The sequence below is a fragment of the Coturnix japonica genome, chromosome 15 (genome assembly GCF_054131305.1).
Source record: "Coturnix japonica strain WE chromosome 15, WE-NBRP24, whole genome shotgun sequence".
NCBI lineage: Eukaryota > Metazoa > Chordata > Aves > Galliformes > Phasianidae > Coturnix > Coturnix japonica.
The window spans coordinates 14,669,408-14,697,257 of record NC_140677.1 but is presented as its reverse complement, the minus strand read 5'-3'; the positions used below and the strand labels follow the sequence as shown (position 1 = coordinate 14,697,257).

General features: G+C 36.2%; 1 protein-coding gene across 4 annotated transcripts in view; it reads left to right on the top strand.

The window, feature by feature from the left end:
- ATG7 (autophagy related 7) overlaps nt 1-27,850 on the top strand; it is a 72,414-nt gene that overhangs the window by 14,369 nt on the left and 30,195 nt on the right. For all 4 annotated transcript variants that reach the window (XM_015874778.2, XM_015874779.3, XM_015874782.2 and 1 more), the window contains one exon: nt 11,554-11,676. In XM_015874778.2, the coding sequence (XP_015730264.2) occupies nt 11,554-11,676 (123 nt within the window). The remainder of the gene's footprint in view (nt 1-11,553; nt 11,677-27,850) is intronic.

Genomic DNA, 27,850 nt, shown 5'->3' with positions numbered 1-27,850 from the left:
TTAAGTAGTTGAAAGTATAGCAGTAGTTAGAAATGAGTATTTTCTCTCTTCCAGAAGTTTGATTGGCAGAATTTCTGTTGCTTTTAGTATTTTCCTAAAAAAGTATTTATATGTAGAAATAGGAAAAAACGTGTGATGTTGGAGCCCGTGAAGTTTAAGTTCTAGAAAAAGCTTTCTCTTTTTTTCCTCTTTATCTCTGACCCAGGACATTGATTTATCATAACATACATTGATGTAGATAAATTAAATGCAGGTATCAATTTTTTTTGTTAGCAAATCATTTCCTCTTGGAGGTCATTTTAAGAGAGCTCTGTTTTACATAAACAAACTTGATGATTTAATAAAAACTGACTTGGATTTTAGCAGCTGTGCTATTCCCAGAGAGATCACTTTTCATGTGGTTTGAGTATTAAATTACTTTTGTGCTGAAAAAGTTGCTTCATTGGCGCACGTATTTCCTTACAGTAGAAACACAGCATTTGTTTACTTTGCTAACTTTCTATTTATTAGTATAAGCGTATGTCACCCTGTATTATCTGGACATCTGATGCTAATACTTAGAAGTGCCAAATCCAGTTTAATTATAGCCTGTATGTTGTTTTTTGTTTGTTTAAATGTGTTTATGCCAGTTTTACTGTAAATTCAAATTTTGAGTATGGAGCTTGGTTGCTTTCTGATGCAATTGAATTTGCTGCTAACTCATTTATTTTATTCATTCTTATCTCAGCTTTCTTATTCTCGAGGACTTATCACTCTTCAAACACAAACCTAATGACTAAGGAGCTCTTAATAAAAAAAATAAAATGTAGTAGTACAGCTGGATGACTTAGGAGAAGCTGCTAATGATCTGCATGTTTAGAGATTACATTCCACTTCGTTTTGACGCGCAGTTATGACTTAGTTTTTCTGTTTCTGAAACTGAAGAACTCAGACACCCTAGCAGCCAGCAGTTCTTTACCCAGAATTGTCCTAACCAGGCTGCACGCCAGAGGAGCTTCCCACAGGCAATTGTTGAGGAATTTTGGGATGGTCACAGCATCTGGGCCACATTTTCTGTGTATGATTTTTCCCCTCTCTTTTTTTCTTGCTTCTGCACAATTGTGTTCTTGAAAGTATCTTCTTTCAAACTAACAGCACTGCAATTAGCCTGTTTAGTAGTAGGTCTGGGGAGCAGTGTAAGCTTTCCTATTGCACTTCACTCTGGTTAACTTGTTATTTCTCTGAGGGGAGAGAATCCAATATTCTTTGGTTATATTCTTGAATTTACTAATGGCTCTCTTAAACAATGAAGATCTTTGACTTATTAGTTAATGTGCTAATTAAGCTGCCCCTTTACCCATTGGGAGCAAAATAAGGTTACTTTCTCATAATATTATGGTGAAAAGCATTACAATTCCATATGAAAATATGATCCTTGCAGGCATCTGGCTAATGCCTTGAAACATGGATGTTAAAATATTTATCTTACTTTACTAACATTAACAGCTTATTTTTTTTATTGAGGATGATGAAAATTTGCCTGTTTGTGCTCCTCCTTGTGCATCCTGGAATGAGCCATAGATTCACAAGTTTTCTTCACGAATTCACAGAGTTAAATGTCAGAAAAGAATGTTCATACTGTCCGATTTGGATATACTTATCGCCTCTGATCTCTTGTGTAGCTTACAGATATCGTTTCCTCTCAGGTTCAGATTTATAGTCCATGTTTTGAAAAGCGTTCTAATTTTCCTCAGTTATTTTTCTCATTCACTTACTGATTTTTAGCCGCTCAGCAATGTTACTGACTCTACCTTTATGGGCTTTCCCAGTTTCATGCATTTCATGAAGGGATAGGCACCAGGATCAGCGATGGCATACCAGGCACTGGTACTGTTTGTTTTCAATCAGGATGCTTCCATGCCCTTGCAGATGTTTTCCTTTTTTAACATCCTCTGCATAGATTAAATGCTATTGCTGTGACATTTACTTAGCGCTTGCATTGCGTAAGTTATTTATGTGTGTCTCAGTTTTGAAAGCCACTCTGATGTAGACATAATAATGTGTTTGTTTTCATCTAACTGCTTTGCATGCATTTTAACTTCACAAGGTTCAGATCAGTTATGGCAGTAACCTGCATCTTCAGAGACTGTTCTTTGAATTGACCTAATTTTCATTTCAGCAATGCCATTGATACTTGCTCTAACTGCTTTCAGAAGATTTCTTTTCTTTCTCCTGGTAATAACCTATGTATTTTTCAATTAAAGGATTGCTTTGATGTGTAAGTCCCAGGGGGGAAAAAAGGTTTTCTTTTTTCTTAAAAAAAGCGCCAGCTCTTGCATGGCTTGCAGAAATGATGGAGGAAGCAGGGAGAAATTCTTGTCTTTCAAGAATGAACACTGCAAAAACTTATAAGAATGTAAGGAGTTATTTCTATCACTGTGCTGTAACACTGTAATTGAGTCTATTTATAACTTATTTCCTGAACTTACATATGTTAACATTTGACACTTCTATGTGTGGTGCAGCCTGAGTATTAATATTGGATAGATTACATTCAGACTTAAAGAATGCATCATTGATGTATCTACATGTGTTTTAGTATACTGATTTAAATGTAATACCTTTTTTACTCTTAAGGTAGCATAGAAAGTTGCTATTTGATAGGTGACATACAGAAACGTATCAAGTCCTTTTATCCTGCTCCTCAAAAGAAGTCAGCAATAAAAAGGAGCTGAAATGAGAAGGGTGAGGAATCAGATGTGATCTTTTGTACATGGGGTGGGTGGGGGAGGTGCCTCTACAGGCAGGATGGGTTAAGATCCATTAAAAAATGGATCTTAGAAAAACATGAAGATTTGGTGGGTTTGGAGACTGATCTCCTTATCTCTGTCATATACCTGAAACAATGCATGATATTATGAAATGTGCAGGTCTACTTAATATATATGACCACAGTGCCAAAGAAACCTTGCACATAATGATGCCACAGTAAATGGGTGTTGGGAAAGGCAGAAAATATTTCTGTTCAATCTTAAACCATACCATTTATAAAAACTCAAAGCGGACTGAGATTCTCATGTGTTATCGCTGTCATGGCTAGAATGTAAGAGTTAAAAGTGATTTATATTTTGTACTGTTTTTTGGAGTTTTGAGGCGCAGGCTGATAGGCATTTAGGGATAAGATAGAACTTGACACCCAAATGGGTGACTCCCAAAGTCAACAGAAGAGAAAGGACTGAAACAAAAATCTTGTTGATGTATGATATGGTACTAAATAGAAAAGAGGCTGATTGAAAATTCAATCAGGTCACAGGAAGGATGGTTCAGACTTTAATGGATACTGCTGCTGGCAGCGGCTCACTTGTTGTCTTCTCCCTACCCTCAGGCACCATGATGCTAGTAGTCTTTAATGAGCCATTGCTCTTAGCCCTTCTGTTATGTCTTCCTTGTAACTTTTAGTATGTCTGCTAAAGAAAAAGTTTCCTTAATCAATTTGTTCCTGTATGTTTTCTTCAACTAAGACAAATATAACAAGCATATAATAACTGAGGAGATGTTTCAAATTAAAAGCTCTAGTTGGAGAGTTGTTTTTCAAAAGCTAACAATGTTTAGTAAAACTTGCTCACTTTTTTCTTCTGGATTTATCCTCTCATAGTCTATTGTAACTAATTTAGAGTTACAGCAGAGACTGGTTTGTTTCTGTTATTACTTATATTTGGAGGAGAAACCTAGTGTCCCTCTTTACAAATCAGTAAGACATTATCTTAGCTTATGTTGTTAGGGTATTAAGAACTGTATTAAGAACTGACATGGCTTATAGCAAGTTAAAATTGGTGTTTTGAGACTAAACCACTCATCCAAATATTTTCATGTGGGTGAGGGCTTGTTTTGGGCTCGGGCCTCTCAGTGCTGAGAGGAGGATGCATTTTCAAAACTTCTGACTTCAGGACAAGTAAATCTTAGTATCTCAGAGTCTAGCAGCTGTATGTGCAGTGCCAAAACGTTTGACATGTGTGTGGGTGTTTGCAACTGTGTTTAAATGTTGAGAACTGGAGATTTGCGACTTTTATGTTTGCTGAGTAGAAGCAGCTTTTATTGCCCAGTCCGCTGTCCTAAGTTGTGTTTTTTTTCATAGCCAGTCCATTTGTCTTCATCATACAAAACTTTTGCTCCCTGGGTGGCAGATGCAACCATTAGATAACTTAAGGAGTTTAAATGCAACATGGCATAAGATAAATGTTTAAACAACAATGTAAAACAACATTCCTTCCCACTTTATTATGGTTTGGGATCTTGTCTTCAGGGAACAAGGGAGAAAAGAGCTAAGGCCTATTGCAGACTGTGTTTAGGAGCTGCTCTCTTGTATTGTGTTCTTTGCAAACTGAAGTTTTGTTTGAATGATTATAATGGTTTCTCCAGGGAAAAGGAGAAAAAGGAACAAAAAGAGAACATAAAACTCGGACTTGTCTTATTCCCTCTTTCTTCTGCTCCAGGAAATCAGTAATTATACTGTTAGTACTATTAGTTTAGGAGGAGTAGAGCTGCTGGATTAAGAATCCCTTTCTAGCAATAAGTAACACACTTCTACTCTTCAGTGAAGAAAACAAATAGTTCTATTACCCTCTGTTTCTTTTATTTGGTGAATTTAAGTGGTTCCTGATGTTTAAGTGGAATAGCATGTTGATTTTATATGGACCTAACAATGTAATACACTGGATAGAAGAAACAAAGTGGTGTTGCAAAGAAACACAGAATTTACCTTAAGAAGCGGCTGATGTGGCTGATGAATGTTTCATGGAGTTCACCAGCTTCCTTGTTTCCACCTTAAATAATATGATAATGTTATTTGATTAAATGTTTTCAGTGATCCAAAATGGATGCAAAAATATCATTCTAAGCAGTCACAACTGGATTTCATTAACCATTTTCTCTGCTGTCAAAATAGGGATCTTTGTCATCTGAACTAAAGATAAAGATGAAGTTTTCCTTTTTAAATGTTAATTCACATTAAAATAGTGTCTTGAAGAGGAGGAAGAAACCTGTCAGTATTAAAATAATTGATTTCTGCTTCTGGCTGGTTGTTTCTGTTGTGTTCCAAGTAAATTCTGTGGGTCTTTAGGTGCTTCTCTAGCATCCTTCTTATACACTTTGACAGGAGGCTGTCTACATCTCTTCCTATTTTCTGTTGTTAAACGTAACAAGTCATGAGGCTCATTTTACAGGGCAACTGTTTCTTTGTTTGTGAATGCTCACTTAGGCATGTTTCAACAGTTTAAAATTATACCTTTATTAAGTTTTGCACACTTTTTTTTATCTTTGCTTCAATTTACGACTTTGCCAAAATACTTCTGAGGTGCATTTTTGTATTTTCTTTGGAACTGGAAAAGAGTGAAGAAAATTGAATTTTGAATAATGGTAGTAAAATGACTGAAACTGAAGAAATCCAGTGAGTTTGGTCTAAATGCTGTCCTTCTTCTGAGGCTGTGTTGGTTGTATAGGTATTGTCGCACATCCAGATTAAAAATAATAATAAATGTGTTCTTTATTAGTCTGTAAGATTCTGATTTTTAAGTTAGAGATCTGGTTTTAGAAGCCACTGACAGGATGCAAGTTTTGCAAGTAATAGCTTTTGGTCCTTGGTGTCTGACAGGTCAGGCCTTACTACTGGGCTGCTGATGGCGAGGGAAAGCTGGATGAAATAACTTGATTTGTATGACCCAGTCAGCATTGACTTCTTGCTTGCTTTTGTAAACGCTTCTGAGATGAACTGTCTTTATCTTTAATAAACATCTTTATAAGATGTTATTGTATGGAGAGCCAAAACAGTATTCAGTGGAAGTGAATTTGCTTTTCTGTCAGAATTTTTAGTCCATCTGGGGAAGTTCCCTTTTTTCACTTCTAGCTTTAGGTCTTGTCTGAGGAAAATGGATACAATTTCAGAACTGTTTCTTAAAATCAACAATTAGAATTGTGCTATTCATGTCTCTTCTGACATATAGATGGCAAGAATACATTAACCTGCCATGGTTTGTCAGTAACCTCAGGTGTAACAGGGGAAAAATGAGGACATTGTGCAGTTTCTGTGCACAAGACAGTGACTAATGCTAGTATGGACTGGAACCAAACATGTTCTTAAGTGCGGATGAGCTGATCAGCATAAATTTTAAACAGGAAGCCGAATGGAGATAAATAAAACTGTAAGTATGCATCATCAAGTATAAAATGTGGAGGAAGCAGGAGGTACTTATTAGGTGACTGAGTAACATACACATTAATTTAAACAGATCAAGACAGGTGATCTAATTATATCGTCTACTTGAAAAAAATCTTGGTTTTGTTCTCATTCTCTTGTTTTTGTTCTCATTCTCTAAATTGATAGTGTTTTCTTCTACTTTTCACCCCTACTACTGTCTTTTCACTTGCATTTGCTATTGCATCCAGACAGGAGATGTCTTAAATTTCTACATTATTCAGTAGAAAGGGTTTAGAAGGTGTCATTGTTTCAAACAGTTTGCAAGAAATATTTTAGAAAACAAAAGTAAATGGTTAGAATAAAATTCTGTTTTGCTCATTTATATTAGTCTTTCAATTGGTGTCAGGAAAATGATATATGTATGCTGCTCTGAAAGTTATTCCTCCCATTTACATCTATGGAAACTATAACAGAGCACACTGACACTACTTGTTAGAGCTAATTCTCAGCTTAAAAACACTGTTTTTCAGCATAGATGCTACCACTAGCTGTGCATTTTCACTAGCAACGAACAAGAGCCTGCATGCTTGTAAAATCTGCAGTAGCAGAGGTGATCACTGCTGGTGCTCCACTGAAATACACCATACACTGCCTCACTGTGCTCCACATCCAAGTTTGGTTGCCATAGAAACCTTCAGCAGGTGTGGGTTAATGTCAATGAGTGCCTTTTTTTTTTTCCCCTCGAATGGAGAAATTGAAGGGCACCCCTTTGCTCTGTACACGCTTCTGTGTCAGATACCATTCTGCCCCTCTGCTGCTGTCTGTCACGCAGCAACAGAACGTGACTATAGCAGTGGGAAGGTTCAACCTCTACTGCTATCCCACCAACATCTGCTTCTGTCATCGTGGGCTATCATAATAAAATAGGAAGCATTACTTTCAGATCAGCCCTTTTATAAAACATGACAAGGTTACTGCAGAAAATCTTGAAACACGTGTAATTTCAGGTGTTTAATGTGGACAAAATTGAGTTTAAACTGAGATCCTATTGCATTTTAATGAAATCTTCTTTCTACTTCATCATTTGAAAGAATAAAGTGAAAATCCAAGGTTAAAAAATCCTGTCAAGGCCTTTTGGTTCTGCCTGTTTTTCAGTAAGTGAATGCTCCCATCTTCCATTAGTTGCAGTTCAAATCAGTGCAGGTTACAGCAATGGACAAAACACATCTGTGTCATTGTGTCTTAATTCTAACTTAAATCAGCAATTTCTTAAGTTTTCAACTTAAAATTGCACTTGAATTACTGCTAAGGTTTTCTACTGATGTGCTTTCATTTTCAGTAGTGATTATGAGAAGGTAAGGGGAAAATTCTATATGCAGAAAGTGTTTTAATTACTTGAACATCAGCCAAAAATGATGTCATCTTTGCCTTGAGGTTTATAACCTTCCAGTATTTCCAGAATACCCTTCTTCAGCTTGCACCTGGAATAAAGCTTTTCTCAGAACTTTGTTTTATGAGCTGGATTTTAAAAGTTGTTATTTTTGAGGTATGTTATCCATGTGTGTATGTATTTTTGCTGTAAATATATTAGTCTGCAAATTCTTTTCTGGAAGCTAAACAACACTTGGGCTCTAGATATGCTCAATATTTAAATAATGGTTAAAAAAAACTCTTAAATATTTGTGACAGAAATGAGTCATAAGGTGTGAGCCAGCATTACAGGAGTTGTTAAGCTGTTGTGATTGGGAGTTTTTGTATGCTTGTTTAGTTCTTTAGCCGTATAGTAATGTTCATCCTACAAAGCAATCCTGGAGCCAGATTCTCTTTTTTGAATGCCTTTTTACCGAGCAATTCTTTGTAAAGAATGCTATTAAAAAGAATATAACACCAAAGCTATACATCTGTTTCTCATTTCTGAAGAAGTTCTTTTCCTCTCAGGCCTTCTGTTTCATTCTCCTTCCATGAGTTTCTCTTTTTTTCCTTTTCTTTCTTTCCCCTATTGATAAACAGACAAGAATAAAATGACTGCTAAGAAGATGTAAATGATACACATCAACTCATGGGAAGTTGTTAGGAATGCACTGATTTGCCCATGTTGCAAAGAAATGTGTCCACACCTATTCCAGTGCCATTGCATATGAAATAATAATAATTGTAGGCCTGTTAAATGAATGGAGACTGGAACCAAGGCTGTGGTGTCAACACAGGAGGAGATTTGAATGAGTTAGAGAAGAGCGTGATGTTAACATCTGTTGGATTCTTTTGACAGTAGTTTTCACTGACGTAGCACGCATAAGGTCTGCTACTGTCTAATTCTCCTCTTGATCTCTGAAAAGTGACTTGCAAGTGAGAAAAAGATGAAGGTTCTGTAATAAATCTGTATTGCTCCAGCTGGCCTTGCTCAGCAGAATTATTACTTCTGATTCTTTTTGTTGCTGCTTTGCAGTTTTTTCTGCTTGAGAAAATTTATTGTTCTATAGTGACACATCAGTGTTATGACAGGATAGTGGTATGTTTATTCCCAGAAAAAAAGTCCTGAGGGTTTTTATATATATAAATATATATATCTGCTGTCAGAGAGTCACTACATTGAGATCAATAATAATAAAAATAACATCTCTTAGTACCTGTCCTTCTGCAAAGCAGTTATTCACAATGATCGTAACCTGTACCAAGTATGCTGTTAGCAGTGAAGAGAATTGTAGAGAACTGGAAAGCAAATTCATGCTAACCATGGGCCTTTGGATTCCGCTGGACATGATTAAAGAGGAGAAATTTTCCTTTCCACACAGCACCAAATTGGGCAGCGATTAAGTCTGGAAATGCTTTAAAAAAAAATTTTTTTTTGGCTACTTGATGTCTAGACTGGCTTTATTCCTGATGACCTGCAGAGTGTGCCTGTGTGGTCTTCTGGCACATGAATTTGAGTTTTATTTTACTTTTTTTTTTTAGTTGTTTTTTTTTTTTTACCTTTTGAGGTATGTTTCGTGACTACTGAACAAACCAGTGCTGTGTTACGTGTATTAGATGACAGGTGTCGCCCAACTTGTTTAGTAAAGGCTCGAGATGGGAAAGTTAATGGTATTTATTCCTTTTGTGATGTTTATTGTAAAGTTTTAATCATTTGAATTCAGAAATAAAGTCCCTGAAGGTGACAAAAATGTTGCTTCAATTGCTGCCTACATTAAAACCATTCCATTACAGTGTATGCTACCTTTAGTAGTACCACCCCTGTTCAGGTAACGCACTGAGTGATGCTGCCAGGTCATTCTTTGGCTCCCTGATAGCTTTTTCTCTGAGTCATGTGGCTGGAATTTTTATTTTAAAGCTAATTAGCTGTTGTTCAATTCAGCAGCAATTCACCATTCCCACTGTAAGAATGTTTAACAGCAAGTGCATTTTTTAATAAAGTTTTTCAGGCTTCTCCAGGTGCTAATATAAGAAAAATGCTCTTTGTTATCATAGGCTTAGAGTTTTAAGATAGCATCTTTCCGTAGACAGTCTTGTTAGCTTAACCCAAATTTGCTGTCTTAATGCTATGGGAAGTCTAGAACGTGATATAGTGAAGGGGAGAGTAAGTAAATTTTCAAGTAAATTTGGGTGTAAAATGTAAATGTCAAATGTTTCTGTATAACTTCTTAAATAAACTAAACAAAACCATCCCAAAGCGTAGTCATGCAGCTTGCTTTATTTGAGTATGTGAGAATTCATCTACAGCTGTGACAAGGTATACAGAAAGGTTATGCATATTTATGCAATAAACCAGAGCAGTTTATATGGAGGACCCTGGCAGACTGAAGCAATGTACTCACTGAGGAAGCAATACCTGGAAATTCGCGCTTCAGGTTTGAGTCACAGTTCTTTGGAATTGAGGATCAAGGCATGTTTAGCTGAGTAACAATAAACTAGATTTGAAGGCTACTCAATAGGCATGTTTAATTGTACATTGTATGGCTGCGCTCAGTTTCCTGTTCCATTCCTTTTATTTGCATGTCACAGCAGTGTATGCACTTTGTAGGTTTTACCTCTGGGAAGAGCCTGTTATGTGCTATAATGTTTTAGAACATTACCATGACTTCATTGTCTGTAGGCTGTGTATTGTTTTAATATGCCGTTAACTGTAACCTGGCCAACATCACTAAAAAGATGTCTCATAAGCTCTGTATTCTGGTTCCAACAAATGCAAGTATTAGCAACACATTTGATAATGCTGATAGCTTCACAGATTACAAACAGGTAAGACTGTGAACATAAAGTTTTATGAGCTGAGGTGTGTGTGCAGTGTTTCACAAAGGGCCAGATGCAAGAGACCTCTGCACATCTGGTATTACAGAGTTTTGGAATGTGGAATAGTCATCAAAATGTATATACATACCTACACTGTAATTTCACAATGTGTATAATGGATAATATTAGGAGGACACATACCAAATGGATACCAAAGTGTTTCAGATCTTTGAATTGCATCATGTACAGTTTGTCTTACTGTGTTTGTCTCAGGAAAAAAGTCCCATGAAATGCAGCTAAGTGATCTTTTCTCTGCTTATAATATTTTCACTTCTGGTCACATGTGTTGGTCGTTACACAAATGCACCAAAAAGCTGTCTAGATTGAAATGGATTCTTAAAGTATAAGGAGCAGTTTCTCCAGATGTGGTACAAGAACACAAAGTGCAGTTTTATTGTAATATTTTTTTCATATATGTATGTCATTTTTAAGAACATGCCAAACATTTTCATAGTCGCTTACCTCTGACTTTATACTCATTTATACTTTCTCTTTATATTCATTTCTGTTGATTCTATTTGTGGATTTCGAAACCTAAGTATGGAATAGGTATGGAACTGTTCTTAGGTGGACGTCTTGTGTGATTAATTGAATGAGGATCCCACTCCTTTTCACCAGGAGACTGACCATTCTATCAGCTAGATAGAAATGTTTTTTTGAGAGAAGCCTGAATTCCTGTAGGACTTGGAGAAGAGCTCACTGGACCTGTTTTTCTGAGGAATGCTGTTGACTGTGCAAGTTCCCACAGTTTTAAGATTATCTGAGGCCTTCAGGAGTTGTTAAATTACAAAAGAGCAAGATAGTTGAGTGTAAGTTGTAATTTTGGTTGAGATAAATGAATACATACCAAAACAATTTTCTTGTCCTCCACCATCCCCCTCAATCTTTTTACTTATTGTCTGAAGAATAAATGATTTGGGGCCCAGGAGGACAGGGATTGCCTCTTTGTTTCAAACCTTGAAATAAAGCTTATTCGGTTGTGTGTTAGAATGAAACTGCAGTGATATATATTTTGTGATGAAAACAAGATGATTAATCATTTATTTTAAATCCTCTTCTGTTTGTCTATTTATTTATTTATTTATTTTTGACAGGTCCTCGATCAATATGAACGTGAAGGATTTAATTTCCTAGCTAAAGTTTTCAATTCCTCGCATTCCTTCTTGGAAGACTTGACGGGTCTTACTTTATTACATCAAGAGACACAAGCTGCTGAGGTAAGAAAATATGGTTTGGATATTAAAGGAAAACCAGGTGGTTGTTTTCAGCTGTGTAACAATATGAGTAAATGAACCATCGGTAGCATCAAGCATTAGTGTTAGATTTACAGCATGATTTACGTGAGCCATGTGTGTATTCCATACAGTGTGCTAGGAAGCATCCTCTTACTGTTATGGAATAAGAAAATATAAAAAATCCTTTTTTTATTAGGGGCAGGTGATGTGCAGTATGGGGTGCATGTTAAGAGCCATTTAAAATGTGCAGTGCTGTTCATAAAGTATACAGGTACCAACAACAGGTAGCCACGATAGCACACTTTGAACTTACAGGCACCACATTTACACAAGGTGCCAGGTGGCTTTTGCTGCTGGTTATGACTGCAGATTAGACATTTTTGAAAAGATGATTACTTTTTTATGTCAGAATTTATTTGTTTATTTTAAAGAAAAAAAAAAGATTTGTAGTATGTGGTGTAAGAAAATCAGTTATCATTTTAACTCTGTTTAAATTACAATACTTATGCTCCTTCATGGGTTGCAATATGAGGAAAACAATGCTGTTCATTTATTCATTTAGGGGCAAAAGTTGTAATGTGGAATGAAATGTGTGTTTTGCTTTCATGAGAGATATGCCATGTCTAAAACATTGTGATATTGAGTCTGTTCAGTCAAAAAGTATCTGTCCTAAAGTTGTATTTAATAATGATTTATAATCCTTTCTCCATCTGCAAATGTCTGTACTTCTCAACATAATTTAATTGTGGTGCAACAGTATCACATGGATGTTTCCAAAGTTGGCTTTCATAAGTGATTATTTAGTTACTGTAGCCTGTGCAAATGCTATAGCTGTTTTTTCAGCTGCAATTGACTCAACACTTTTACTTAATAAGGTTTGCAGGAATAATAGTGACTTGACTCTCTGTTTCATGTTTTAACCTTTTTAAATAATTGGAGCAGATGCTGGAGACGTTAAACCATAAAATACTTGATGCACTCTTAAATCAGACTAGTGATGCCTACAAAAAATTAGCATATATGATGGGGATCCAGCAAAGCAAAACAAATACTCTTTACCAGGTGCTACCCATTAGCAATGAGAGTGATTGTAGTCTGATGGCCATACATGACTTTTAGGATGCTTAGAAGTCGTTAGTCAGCTAATGACAGCATTAGAAATAATTATTTCAGCCCTAGTTAGTAATAAATCGTTTTGCAGGTAAAGTTTTAGCCACTCTTTACAGAAAGTAGAGTCCTTTGCAAGTTTGTTGATCCTGTGCTTCAGCAAATTGCATCTAAATTTATATCATTAGCGTTTTATTTACCTAAGCAAAACTGCTTTCATGATGTTGTTTCTGTATAAATACTTTAATGCTTCAGGTTTCTGCTTTTTCCACGTCTGACTTTAATTGAAGTTCTGTGGAACATTTTTTATCTTTTCATGCCAGTTAGATATTTATGTACAGTTTCATCAAGAGATGCTGATGACACACATGGCCTTGAAAGCCAAAAGAAGCTGTGTGAAACCACATCAGCACTTAGGCCTTGTTTTCACAGAATGCAGTTCTTGATGGGAGCTACCCAAGCTCACTTAAAAATTGCACTCCTGCTTTCCAGATCACTTTGTTTCCTTGATTCAAACCTGAATTTGCAAATTTAAGTGTTAATACTTTGAGAGAGAAAAAAAAACCTGACAAAGATCAGTAAAAGGAATGGAATAGCTGATGATTGACTCATACTGATATGTGGGTTAGCAACAGCTGGTAATTCATCTTGTTTACTCATGGATTTTACAGTGTGAATTACTGTCATAGTGCCAAAACATTGATAGAGTTTAAATCTCTCTCTATATAAATTTTCACCATAAGTCTTGATTACCTATAAAATGGAAAATACTGTTCTGGGTAAACTTAGTCTCATTGGTTTTCATATAAGGGGGAGGAGGCTATGCGACAAATAGCAGTTACTGCCTCATTTTATGAGGTGTAATAAAAATTAGCTGTAGTAATATAGCATCATTCAACGTGCTATGAAACTGCTGTATTATTAGTATATAGTCTATGTTCCTCATAATATATGCATAGCTTTTGAGGACAAATGAGCATAAATAGCATTGATAAGTATGATAAATATCCCATCCCAGCTTTTCTTTGGCTTTGGACTAGAAGTGAAAAATAGATGTTACATAGAAAAAAACTTCTTTCTTTGAAAACTTGTAGTGCTTGACTGAATCAAAAATGTTGCACATCTCTGTTGCATGGTGTCTTGTTTCCATTTTCTTTATCAGTTTTACCTACCTGGTACTTCGTTGAGGAAATACTGACCTGCTTGTTTTGACTCCTTTTTAGCAGTTGTAGGAAAAAAAAAAAAAAAGAAAGAAAAAAAAGAAATCTACAAATCCAGACATAAAATATAATCCCATAAAACAGGCAGGCGAAGGAATCAAAAACTCAACTAGATTTCCTGTGGAGGTAGACTTTGGAAAGTGCTTTTGCTCTGTATTCCTAGAGATTCTTAGGATAAAATGGTTATCAACACCATGCCTAAAAACTGGTATGGAATCATATCAGTGATGTCTCACTTCAAACATCAAGTTATGTGCATGAATTCTCTTTAAATTCTCATTTGCTACGTCTGGCAGCTTGCAGTTTATGGGAAGTTGCACACTGAGATTGTAAAATCTTTCTCTTTAATTGAGTCCAGATGTTTTTGGCTTATTCATTCTCTCCTTATACTGTTTCCACTTCTCCCTGTTGAGAAGAGCACTAGTACCTCACAACAGTAATTATGTGTTTGAGAGAGATACTTATGTGGCTAGGAAGAGACACTGATAACTTTAAGCTCGTGATAGATCTTATACTCTATCTTCTTATTCTGCTTAAAATGGCAAAATTCTGCATGTTGTCAGATTGCAAGTGTGCAAATCTACGTTTCCCTACTCGTTCAATACTCTGCATTTACAACAGAGTTTAGGCAATGACAAGCTGATGGACGTGTACATAATGTCATGTACCTAGACCTTTTGTGTTGTGTTTGCAAAGATTCAGTTAGCCTCTGATTCCTGTCAGTACTTGCTTTGCTAGATTTATAATGAAGATCTGACAGCAGTCCTGATGAGATTTAATGAAATTAAATGCCACTGAGGTCACACTGTTCAGTGAAGACAGTAACAACAACATAGAAATGAAAAATGAAAACCCAGGCAGCATCAAAGTAATCTTTGTGTCATGAAAATTGGGTTCAGAAATCCCTGGTGTAATCTTTTAGGGAATAACCTTTTAACATGTTGATAATCTGCAGTAAATAGATGTTCATTTTGTGCTTTTACAATTACTATTTATTTTTTTCTACTACCCTAACGTTTCTTCCTGTCTTGCTATGAGGAAGCCCAGATGCCCCTCTTGAGTCCCAAGAGATAAATAGTGTTCATAATTCTTGAAGTAACCTCAGAAAGTTGTATCTGTTTTAAGAACACTGTTCCTCTGCTGGAATTCTAGTGAAGGTAGCATAGTCACAATGAGCAAGAAACTGAAGTAGTGAGACAGAAGTGAGTGTGTAACAGGATAGGTGGCCATGATCCTGTAGGTGCGGTGCTTTCAGCCTCCTTCCTTTCCCTTCTCAGGATGCTGACTTTTCTTGGCTCGTGCTGTAATCAGCTTTCCTTCCTTGTGAGTTTGGGAATTAGATCTTGGCAATGACAAGAAAAAATTGCATTTTCCAAAATATCCAGCCAGGTTTTTGCAGAGGTGGTTTTATAAAAGCAACACTTTCTTTTGGGTTAGACTACAATTTTGAGCTAGGTATATCATTGTTAAAATAATAGTTGGCCAAAGAGAATTATAATCTGTTTGGTTCCTGTATGGGGGGTGGAGGTGTAGGGAGTGGGGATGATTATCCCTGAAAGATTTTTTAAATTCTGTTGATTCCTTTTTCTCTACAAGAAAAATCTCCAGTAAAGAAGGGAGAAGTGATATAATTTAGGAATTAAATATCTTCCATTCCAATATGTTTTGCTACGATGAGGAATGAATAGACTGTTCACGATCCATTCTGTTATTCTCATGCGAAGAATAAAAAATTACACAACACAGACAAACATGCTGATAAACTTTGTTTTATAATTAAGAACATAAATTATACAATGTGCATCTTAGTGCAAATGAACAGTTGCTGAGTATATGGGCCCCTCTAGATTACTTGAGTGAAAAACAGAAAAAAGTTTGCTGCTGGACAAATTACTACCAGATGCAGATTTCAATAAACACAGACTGTTGTAGCCTTACCCAAAGGTGCTGTGAATTTCTTGAGGCAAGTTTGCCTCTGCGTTCACTAAACTGTTGAATGTTTGAATGTTAATAGAGTTACTGAATTATATATGAATTCACCCATTCCCCAGTTTTTAATGTACTTTGTTTGTCTTGTAGACCTTTAAATTCCCGAAAGTATATAATCATTAACTATGTTTGCATTCTTTTGACAACCTATGTATTCTCTGTCTCTCAACCTTCTCTTACAACATTTGTTTTAAGAGAGTTGTTCAAGAGAAATCGTGCACTTATCTGTATACAAATTAATTGTACAAAATGCAAATTAACGTATCACATATACAAAGTGCATTCACTTTGTGGCACACTTATTTTGTATTTGTGGAGCTGGCTGGAGTCCCGGAGAGGCCATCTGATAGCTTTGTAGTGACAGCAGATGACCAATTTCATAGTTAGAACTCAGATTTGATTCCAAGGTTAGTCAATTTGTGCCTGCAAAGATATGGATCCACTTAAGTGATCATGTTTTTCTTAGCAGATTTTCTTAATCACTGTGCTTCAGTCAGCAATGAGTTGTAGCACTCCCTAGATTCTGAGTGAGCATTGGACACTGAAGGAGTTATATCAAGTAGACGCACATGTCAGTGTTGTCTTCATTTAAAGCACTGTGTGCTGATTGATATTTCAGTTATTCTGTAAGCACAGGGGACTGGAAGGCTGTGCATAACTAATATCCTGAAGCCTTTCTTTATGAAGGTATATGTGCAGATCTTGTCTTAAATGTTGCAAAAACGTTATTGAAAGACTCATGGTTATTTTATAGTGAATTAAGATGACAAGTGAATTGATTTTGTTCCAGTTAATGCAAAAGCAGGCATAATAATAGTAGTCTGATTGGAATTTAATGAAAGCAATATGATTATAGAAATTGTTTTAGAGAAATATTCAAAGTTGCAAGCATATTAGCACTTTGTCATCTTACTATAATGAGCACTGTCTCAGGCTTGCCTGACAATGAATTTGATCCTCTGCTAATTGTGAAATCATGTAGATTAATCTGGAAACACAACAAATACATAATCAAGGAAATGATACAACCTGTTACTTAAAGATAACATCTAAGATACTTACTTACTTTGCTATAACTATTGCAACAAGAAAAGTCACAGAAATAGAGAAGGGATGCACAAATAATCTTGTGAAGGATTTAATTGTTGTTTTCCAGCATGTCGAGGGATGGAAATTAAAGGATTCAGTTTTAAAAGGGTCTGTGTTGTTGAAAAATGTATTTAGCATCTACTGAAATAGTGTGCCAACAATAGCAAATCCAAAATGAAAGTTGAGAGAAAACCACTACTAGAAGAGAATATGAAGGCATAGCAGAGCTATTTAAAATTATTACAGTGCAACAGCTGTTTTTGCTAATGTTTCTTGGTTATTAAAAAAATATCTTGTAAGTTCTAATTCCCTTTGTCTTCTCACTTTGAGTAACTATAGTATACGAAGTTTGCTCTGACTCATTCTTCCCACAAATACTGCTTCTTTAAATAGCCCTTGTAAAAACATGCATTTCACATTAATTATCTTAGCTGGCAAATGCGTAGCCTTCTTTTCTTCCTGGGTGAGTGATTTATATGTCCTAATCTGTGGATCTGCCTCTGCTACACACGGTGCATACCAAACTGGTGCTAATGCTTTGCTGTATGCTACCTATGATAACTGTACTTATGTTTTGGAAGAATGGAGTTGGCTGGTAGAGTATGTCAATCATTAGTTTCATCTCTTTCTCAACAGGCAAATAACTTTATATGTAATACATTTTTATTATTGTTAATGTTGTATTTATGTTTGGAGGATGACAGTCGTTACATTTAGGCTTCATTTTAATTCTAACTAATATTCACTAACATTCTCACAAAGATGGGGCAGCTGGAAAGTAAGATACTATTTCCAGTCTCCAAAAGAAACCCTAATTGCATGAGTTTTGCTCACTATAAGAAGTACTGAAAATAATTGTGGAAGTTAAGAGATGGAAGTTCAAATTGCTCATAGATTAGACTGCCTTTTTAGAAGGGTAGTTTTAATCTGAAGGAATAAGGTAAATTAGCAAAACAGTACCCAGAAAGTTACAATCTGATTCCAGTATCAAAAACAACTTGTCTAGATCATTGTATTTTCTTTTTTTCTTAATTTTGCGTGAGGCTCTGGTTAGCTGATCTGCTTCAGAAAGAGTATCAGGAGTACTCTAATTTCATGTTTCATATGGGATGTGATTAATACTTCAGGCATGCGAGGGAGCTATAACATGAATACCATTGCTACTATAATGAGATGCTATTACAGACATCACAGGACTTGTTATACTTGGAAACGTGATCAGTTTGGTTTAAAGAAGTTGGCAAAGTCTGGCGGGATTTTAGAGGTGTTGGTACTTTTAGTTGTATGTAGTTTCATTATTTTGTTCAAAACGTTTAAATCTAGAATTAATGAAGCATAATAAATGAATGAAATATGAAATGAATCAGTAGATTTGACAGACTTTAGCTGACATTGAGCTGGTAATGAATTTTAGTGAGGTATTTTTAAGCCTCCAAATTACTGGGTACTTAAAGAAAGTAATAAATTAAGCATTTACATGGAGAAACCAGTATTCCTTATAGCTGGAATGATTGTCTGATAAGACACAAGGAGATGACCAGGGGGCATTTAGATTGAATATCAGTAAGAATTTCTTCGAGGAGAGAGTGGTCAAGCATTGGAATGGGCTGCAAAGGGAGGTGATGGAATCCCCTTTGCTGGAGGTGTTCAAGGGACATGGCACCAAGGGACATGGCTGCGTGGAAGACTTGGCAGTGCTTGGTTGTTGGTTGGACATGGTGATCTTAAAGGTCTTTTCTAGCCTAGATTCTATTTTTCTGTGACATAGGTGAGAATTAAAGCATATGTCATAAAGAATATATTGTTCCAATGTGTGTGAGAGAGGAACTCTCCTTCCTGGAGGAGGTGTCTGCAGTTTGAATCTTGGAGGGCAAAGATGGAGAGAGCAGTCAGGAAGCACAGTTATGAGAGAGGACAATGTCAGTGCTTTGTGTGCCTAAGCAAGACAAGCATTGAGTGCCCTTGAAAATCTTGTCCTGGAGGCAGAGAAAGGAATTGGCCGCTGTTGTAGTTTGGAAGGAATCTGGAGCTTGTTGAAATACTAGGTAGGTCAAGTGAGTTAGCTATAAATGTTCTGCAATTAAGAAGGACACAAAGAGCATTAAATATAGTTTTCAAACATAAGGTAATAAGAAAGTAGGAAAACATGGGTTTAGAAACCGAAGAACTGAACTCTGACATTTTTCTGTATTATCTCTAAAATTTAGTCACAGCGTTAGTGTAATTAGGACGATGAAGCAGAAATTCCAAACAGCCATGTGGTGTGTTGGATTGCTTTAAGGTCCTTTTTTTATGTGAATTAAGCATTCCTGTCAATTTAATCACTCCATTAATCTTAGCTGTATAAAATTTACTGTATTTTCAAACTGCTTCATTAACACAACTTGGAGACTGGTGTGACATACAGTAACTTGCTGCAGAAAGTTGCATCCCATTGCATTATATGAAGCCTGTAGTACTGTGGAGATGTTACAAAACAATTATTGTTTTAACATCTGGTTGATTTCAGAATACTCATTGGGATATTGGATTTAGTTAAGCAGTCATCTTTTGCTCATTGCCATGATGCAGAATTAGTGTTGCGTGTCTTAATGTCAGTGTTAAGTAAGTCTAAATGAGAAACGAGCAGTAACTGATGATGAAAGGGTTTTCAATTTTGAAATGGTCTTGCTGCTTTTGTTACAGGCTGGACTAGAAAAGCAAAATATTTAATGACAGAAATTGTTCTTTAGTTTCAGTTGACATTTGCTCTGTAATGTGAATCAGGAATTTACTTCTGTAAAAATATTACTAAATCCCTTTTGCCTTTGAGCTATAGACCTGGATGAAATCCAGTATGTGATTGGGTTTCAGCAAATTGGGAAAGTCCTTTCTCAGTCCTTTTAATTTTGCACTTAGGTCAAAACTACATCAAAAATCAGAGTAGATATAGATATAACTGTTCCATGACCGAGTTGGGTTTTTTTTCCCCCCTTCATGCAGAGTCTCATTACTAAATTAAGCTTTCAGCATTAATATAATATTCCCCTGTAGAATAAAGCCTATAATTTTTCTTATATGTTATCATCTGTTCCTTTTGAAGTATTCAGTTTTATGGCATTGAAGTGCTTTGCTGGGTAGATGCAGCAAAGAGGGAGGAAAAAAAAAAGAATCCAGGTGCATGTTGTAGAGCTTCTTAGGGTGACATGCTTAACATATTCCAGAGTGTTTGATAGTGATGCATCAACTCCTGCTTACAGTAGCTTATATGTGGGTGGGTTTTTTTAATGTTATGAACAGATAGTATGTTCTCTGTCATCATCTGCCCAAGTGACTGCTTTCAGAAGTCTGGTACAGCATGTGGTGTAATACATTTGAGACACACCAGTGCATTGTGTGTTTTCATACTGACAGTAAGTAGGAAGAGAAGTGTGGAGAGGATCGTTCTGAACTACATGAGCTCTGTTCAAAGCAAACCAGCCAACTCGGCTGACTGGCCCTGACCACTTTGGCCTTATAACTTTGAGAATAAAGGAACATCTGTAGAGCCAGCCACGTGGAGAACATTTTCTGGAATGAAATTTTGTATACTCACTAGCAGAACCTATGTTCCATATTGCATTGGAATAAATTAACTTTTCATTTCTTACTTAATTCAATACAAGATATCGTGGATTGAAAATCTTAAAGACAGTCTGTTTTGTTTATATTTATTTAGAGATGGAGGCATAGAAATTGTCTCTTGCCAATGTTATATATGCTAGTGGCAAGCAGGAAAAATCTGTTAGTCCACAAAGAACAACAGCTGGAATTTATCTGGTCTTGCAAGCTTTCAGCTCATTTTTCTTAGAGTGTCCTGCCCAAAGGTATTTTTCAAACTGTTTGGACTGAATTCTATTTCTCTCTTGTGCTTACATAGATATAGTCACACATTGTTACTATGCAAGCCACTATTATTATTTTTTTCTTAAATACTTTCTGATTTCCCTTTTACTGTGACAATTTTGTTGCTGTTGGGTGATGGAGCTATTTCATTCATGGGCCACAAGTGTTTTAAGTATTCGGAGCGTCTCATCCTTTTGTTGTGTTTTTCCATTTTACTGTGAAACACCGAAATCTTACTCCAATACAGTTTTGTTGAAGCCTTCCATTCCATTTTTTCTGTATTGCTTTTAGTTTTTTGAGCTGTGTCTTCACTGTTGTTTTCGTGGTGAAATTCTACTTTCTCATTCACTTTAATCCCATCTGTTGCTAACTGTCTGACTGGCTCATATCACTAGTCCTCATGTCCTTTCATACATAATTTCTCTATTTACACTTCTCAGCATTATCTTCAAATTTCTGCTATATATCATCTGTATGTTTTATTTTAAGTAGTAGCTGCATGATTTGAAACTAAATTGTAAACGTTTCAGCTTCCAGATTTACAGAATCGCTTGATGTACTTTATGGTAAACTCCGAAAAAAAACAATTCTAGACTTGTATTGTTATTGCAATGCAGTGTATTGACACAGGAATGCTTCTCAATGGCAGATTTGATTTTCTGTTGGAATCACATACAGAAAATTTGTTCCAGTTCAATTTATGATCATGAATGTTTTGCATTTCAACAACTGCTTTATTAATTAAATGAATTGCATTAGTAGTGACTGTGAAGCTGTTGACTGGTTTATCATTAAATTTATTTCTATTTTCAATTTTGCTTTCTGAAGACAAATACTTAAGATTAGGATCAAGTACTATGTTGGTATTTCATGTATTTTCTTGATCTGCAGTGTTTGGGATGCCAAGTATGCTATTTTTTGGATTCACAGCAAACTTACCTTGCCTCATTATTATGATTATTATTTTACTTGAACCTATAAAGTCAATTTAGTGCTCTGAAACACAGATTGATTTCCCTTTCTTCTTGTACAAACATGCGTCTTCCAATAATTATATTCTCATTGAGCAATCAGAAATTGCAGGTACCAGTTTTTCATGTTTGTTAAGTATCAGGTATAACTCAATAGTCACTTTGGAGAAGTATTTGTCAAGCCCCTTGCTCCATGTCAGCAACCTTCCTCACCTGTGCAACAGCTTGTGCCTAGAGTATTATTCTAATACCTATTGCTAAGACTTATTACTTCATAGGTTCAGACTTAAAAATTTACATTTTAAAGACTAATGTTCATAGAGAAAAAGCTTGAAGAAGCTTTCTTCCTCTTGCGTGTTTGTTTAATTAGCCAACCCTTGGTTCTCCCTTTCTGAGACTAGTTTTTGATCTAATGTAATCTCATGGGTTTCTAGAGGAAGAGGGTGGCTATGTGTGTAAGGATGTGATGCTCCAGATGCAGAGCAACCTCTGTCTTTTCCATTAAGTGTTAAGTATGCATGGTCAGAAATACTTTGCCATCAAATTTGGACTAGTAGTGAGTTCTGACATGAGGCAGTCCTTCCATTTTGGCTCATACATTTTCTTTTAGTCTTTTCTAGTAGGATTCTCAATACTTTTTATTAGAATTTTTAAAATTATTTGTTATTTTTTATTTCTCTCATGCTTAATGATATAATTCCTCCAGAATCCTGGAAAAAGAGGGCAGGATTGAATCTGTTGTGTTGCTGTTACATGTTCTTTTTTATTGAAACTATTGTTGGCCTGGTAGGTCACATTTAGTTCATTTAGGAGCCTGAGGATGTTGAGTCTCCATAGAATTCCCATGTATGCTTTCACTTCCATACATACAAGCAGGAAAGAGGAGCCCCTTCTGTTATTGAACATTCATGTGTTCAACTGCAATCTCTGTGCATCTTTATTTACCGAACGGAATAGCCAAGTAAGTGAAATATGAGAGAGAAGTTTGTCAATGTTGTTCTCACCATTCATTTTAAGACTAGCTTTTATCTCTGGCAAGTGAGTGTCTATTCACAGAAGAATACTGGAAGTTCTTGGAATTACAGAGATACCGAGTTGCTAGCCAAATTTTCCCTGGCTAAGCAGTGACAAAAGCTGCCAGTTGATCTGAGTTTTATGTGCTGCTTTTTTTCTGTCAAGAACTACTGTTCTGTCTGAGATCATCAATACCAGCATTCAATGTTGGGTTAGAATTGCTGTTTCCAGAGTTAGAATGTGAATTTACAGTTACGGAACAGCGATCAGATCATAACTGAAGTTGTTCTCCATGAAATTTTGTAATTAAATAAGATCCCAGTATATTAGTAATTTTAGCAGAATGTTCTAATCCAAAATGAAAATCAGATGTTCTTCATGGAAATAAGGAAGTCCAGACAATGGGCATTGTATTTAGGTTACAAGACTTGTGGTCTTTATTTTTTCTAATTTTCATTGTTTATGTTTGAGGCAAGTTTTTGCTCAGTTTAAGGAATAAAACTATTAATTTTAAATCTTTTTTTTTTTTTTTTAATTGTATCTGAAAATATTTCTCTTGAATTGCATAAAAAATCAGGTCCTCTGGAAGTTCATTGCCCTCATGAATGGAGGCCTGGTGAGTGTGGAATTTTTATGACTCCCTTAAAAAACAATTGCAGGCATTCCACAAATAAACAATACAGTGATTTGAGACAACATTTTAATGTTTATTTTACAATCATTTGTTCTCCAGTGTTTATTTCAGTATGGAATTTTTTAACTTGTAACTATACTAAGATTTCTTCTGTAGCAGTACAGATCGAGTAGGACTTTGGACATGAGTAAGTGCAGTTCCAACAGCAACTGCAGATGCAGAACCAAGTGTGCTATTGGTTCAAAGTTTCCACAGGTTCTGGAAGAAGAGCCAGAATAGTCCCGTTACACAGGCCAGCTGCTTTCTAGTGCGTTTTGCAGTTATTTTAGCTAGTTTAATCCTTTGTTTCTCTCTATTAGTTTTTCTTTCTGTATTTTTCATTAATAAATTTCACATGTGATTTTGTGGGATTTTTTTTTCCCCCTCTTCTATCTGGGGTGTTTTTGTTAAATGGTTAACTGTAGTAATAGTTATGTCAGTGTTGGCTTTTCCAGCTCTGTGTATAAGCTCCTACAAGCTATAGTTAATATTTTACTGCCAAAATTAACAAGTGCACTATGTGCCAGAAGCAGTTCTTGGTATAGCAGAAATCCTGACATTGTTGATACTGCAAAAGAGTTTTATTTGAAAAATATTGGAGAGGCAGAGGAGTCAACATCATTGGGTTGCTCACTGCCCGAGAGATAGCTGTCATGTGCCTTTAAAAGCTCTCATTGTTGCTTTTGGACAAGATTTACTTTCTACTGCACAATCTGCAAACAATCCAAAAGATTCCATTATCACCAGAAGTTCCATTTGAATTCAGAACATGTTCAGCTGCTGCAATATATTTTTCTGATTTTGATTCATGTCAGTAACATTAGACTAACCCTGAGTGAGCTCACAGGGGAAATTACAGCATTTAGAAATGAGAAGATGTTATGCAGCCAGTATTAACCTGTTGCCTGGGGCTTCAGACAGACACTTCAGCCTTAATTTTCACTCTTCTGTCAAGCTTGTGTATCCCCTAAGTTCACAGCTCCTTTAACCTGTCAGGTAGGGGAGAAAACAAGTGGACATTGTTCTGTAGCTGGGAGCAGGAGATGAGTTAACAGAGATAACCAAAGCCTTCTGTATTGGCATTTGAACTACAAAACTGTAAAGCATAACTGTGGGGATCAATACAGCAGAGACTTAAATTGATCTGATTTGCAGGATCTTTTTCATTTAAGAGAGGCTGGCAGACTTTCAGAGGTTACTCCTGTCAGAAAATCATAAAGTAGGAGAATACAAATCAAAGATGCAGTGATCTCCTTCCAACTAAAACTGTCTTAATTAAGAAAGTGCAAGAAGTCAGACTGTTGAAAACCAGATACTTTGTAGTTTTGCAGAATAGCACAGGGATAGTATCAGAGTGCAGCAGTGACAGCTTATGGTCTGCTGGTTGATGCTCACGGACTTAGGAAGGGAACAAGATGCTTTGAAGCAGTTTTACAATGTAGACTCTGGGATTTCCACAGTGCCTTATTTTCTTGTCTGAATCAGTATTCTTGACTTGTAACTGTGATGGACTAATTTACATCACTATCCCTGGAGACTTTCAAGGCGAGGCTGGATCAGGCTCTGGGCAACCAGATCTAGCTGTGGTGCCCCTGTTCTTTGCAGGGGAGTTGGACTAGATGGCCTTCAGAGGTCCCTTCCAACTCTAAGAATTCTATATCATGGTTCAGCACTGGCTTGACCTCAGCAAAAATATGGAAGAAGTGTGTATAAGCTCCAAATATATGAACTGGGTTCTCAGCTGGGTGATGTTAGGTGGTAAAAATGTTGCTGGTTTTGTGTAACTTCAGGCTTGATTGGATTGTGTGATTTCTAGTTAATTAACAAATATGACAGATTTTCCTTCAACAGCATAAGAAGTCTTTGTGGAAGGTATGAATTTTTATTAGAGAGGATCTGTGAAATCATCTTCTGTGTTTAATTCTGTACTATGGTGTTGGTATGGAACTCATAGAAGCTGAAAAAATGCCATTAAAAAATTCTTCTTGCTGTGTTGTTGTGTAAGAAAGTGATATTTTTATTTCTTAGCTAATGAAGGATAGTTTTAGCTGTAGGGATTTAGAAATGCTCAGCAACTCGCTGACTCTGAATGCTCTCAATCTTGAGTGATACCGTCCGACTCACAGAATGAATGGCCCTCAGCAGTCATATGGAAAGTGGCCTGTACAGACACCCAGTGACAAGTCTGTGATGATGAACATCCCTTTAGAGTGGGGTTTATGCAAAATAGGAAAATTCACATCCTCTCTGCTGACTGGAAGATGAGTCTGGGACATCTGATGTTACTATTGTGTCAGCAGTTACAGTCATCTATAGTACTAGTGCAATAATGAAACTGTGTTTAAGCCAAAGAGCTCTTCAGGTTGCTTTTGCAGCAGCTTTAGCTTGCTCAGCAGTGCCTGTACATCTGAAATACTTTGTAATTCATCTTGCAAACTCCTTTAAAATTTTGTTATGAGGCTGCTCAATTAATTCCCCAAATCACAGATTCGTAGAAGCATAGAACCTTCCACCAATGTTGGAAAAGGCCTCCAAGGTCATCTAGTCCAACTGCCCACCTTACTGCCAATATTTCCACACTAAGCCATGTCCTTCAGTGCAACATCTGATTGTTTCTTTAACACCTCCAGATTCAGTGTCTCAACCACCTCCCTAGGTAGCCCATTCCAGCATCCAGGGAGTGCAGGATAATGAATTATGTTGAAATAAATAGCAACAAGTAGATTTCATGGCAGTAGAAAGGTTAGTAGATAAGTGAATTATCACAGAGGAAGCAACACACTGATACTGTATTTTCCTCAAAATTCTTTACATGAAATGAATGTGCACCCTCTTACATAATTAGCAGTTGCTTACCAAGGGGAATTTTGGTACTTTCATGTTGTTCTTGCTTTTGATCAAAATTTGCCTGCTCTGCCTTGTTCATTTCTGGCCATGTGGATTAAAAGGCTCACTTAATCTTGAATACAGATTATAATTCTTTCTTTTTGAGTGTGCTGCCATAAAATTGTGGCAAGCTTCCAGATTTCTTTCATTAAAGCTTTCTTTATTATGGCTTTTTTGGCCATTAGATGGTTGTTATGTGCAATGGGTACTTGATTATAATTTGCTGAAACTGGGAATCAGTTACAACAGTAATCCAGTTCTGTAATTAAAAGAGAACATGTTTATACCTGCTAGGATCTTCAGAGAGCTACTGTGGGAGAGGAAAAAACAAATAGTTGAAAGGCAGCAATTTATGCTAACAAAACATCTATGCTTTTTCATCTGTCTGTATTTTGTACTGTGTTGTGGAAGTGTGACTGTTGGCATCACAATTAATTTTGAACCAATATCTGTGTTTGTGACAGAGATAAAATGATGGTTTCATTTGTCACAAGACGCACATAATTCGTTTTTGTTTTGGATTTGGACTGGAATTGGCATTTCTAGCAGGAAAGGAGTGATTGCGGCAGTCCTTGAATCTAATCCAGGTTTTGTTTCTGCTCTTGTCTGCTTTTGTCAAGTAGTTCAACTTTACTTTCTGTATTTCTCCACCTGTTAAGTTTTGAAAAATCATGAGAAAATGACCAACATTTTAAAATAGCATATTTCATAGATGTATGCCTCTTTACTTTTGACTGTTGTGGAGCCAAAAGAAAGGTTAACTTGTCTAAGCTGCATAGCTGAACTTCTGGACAAGGAATGGCATAAAATAGCTGATTGTAGAGTTATATCTGATTCCAAGTGCATTACAGATAAAGTATATACATGATGAACAATAATACATTTTAGAGAATATTTTTAAAAACACTGTAATTAAGTAGCAGATTTATATTACTTTTTCTCTTCAAATTGTGTCTGCATTCTCTCCTTGCACTCCATTGTTGATATCCCTTTGGAAAAGTTGCACCTGGAGAACTTTTGTAGGATTTGAATCTGCAGAAATTTTTTGAGGTGAAGCTACTGAATTCAGTCATTGAATCTTAGAATAGTTTAGGTTGGAAGGACCTTTAAGATCATGTAGTTCCAACCCTCTGCTGTAGGCAGGGACACCTCCCTCTAGCCCAGGTTGCTCACAGTGCCCTCCGGCCATGTGTTGAGTGCTTCCAAAGAGGGGGAATTTGGCAGAAAACAAGTTTGTATCACAACTGACCAATGCGAGCACTGTATGTGCAACAAATTCTTCTCTTAAACTGCCTGTCAGTCTGTGGTGATCTCTCAAATTAAGGAAATACAATGTTCCTTTT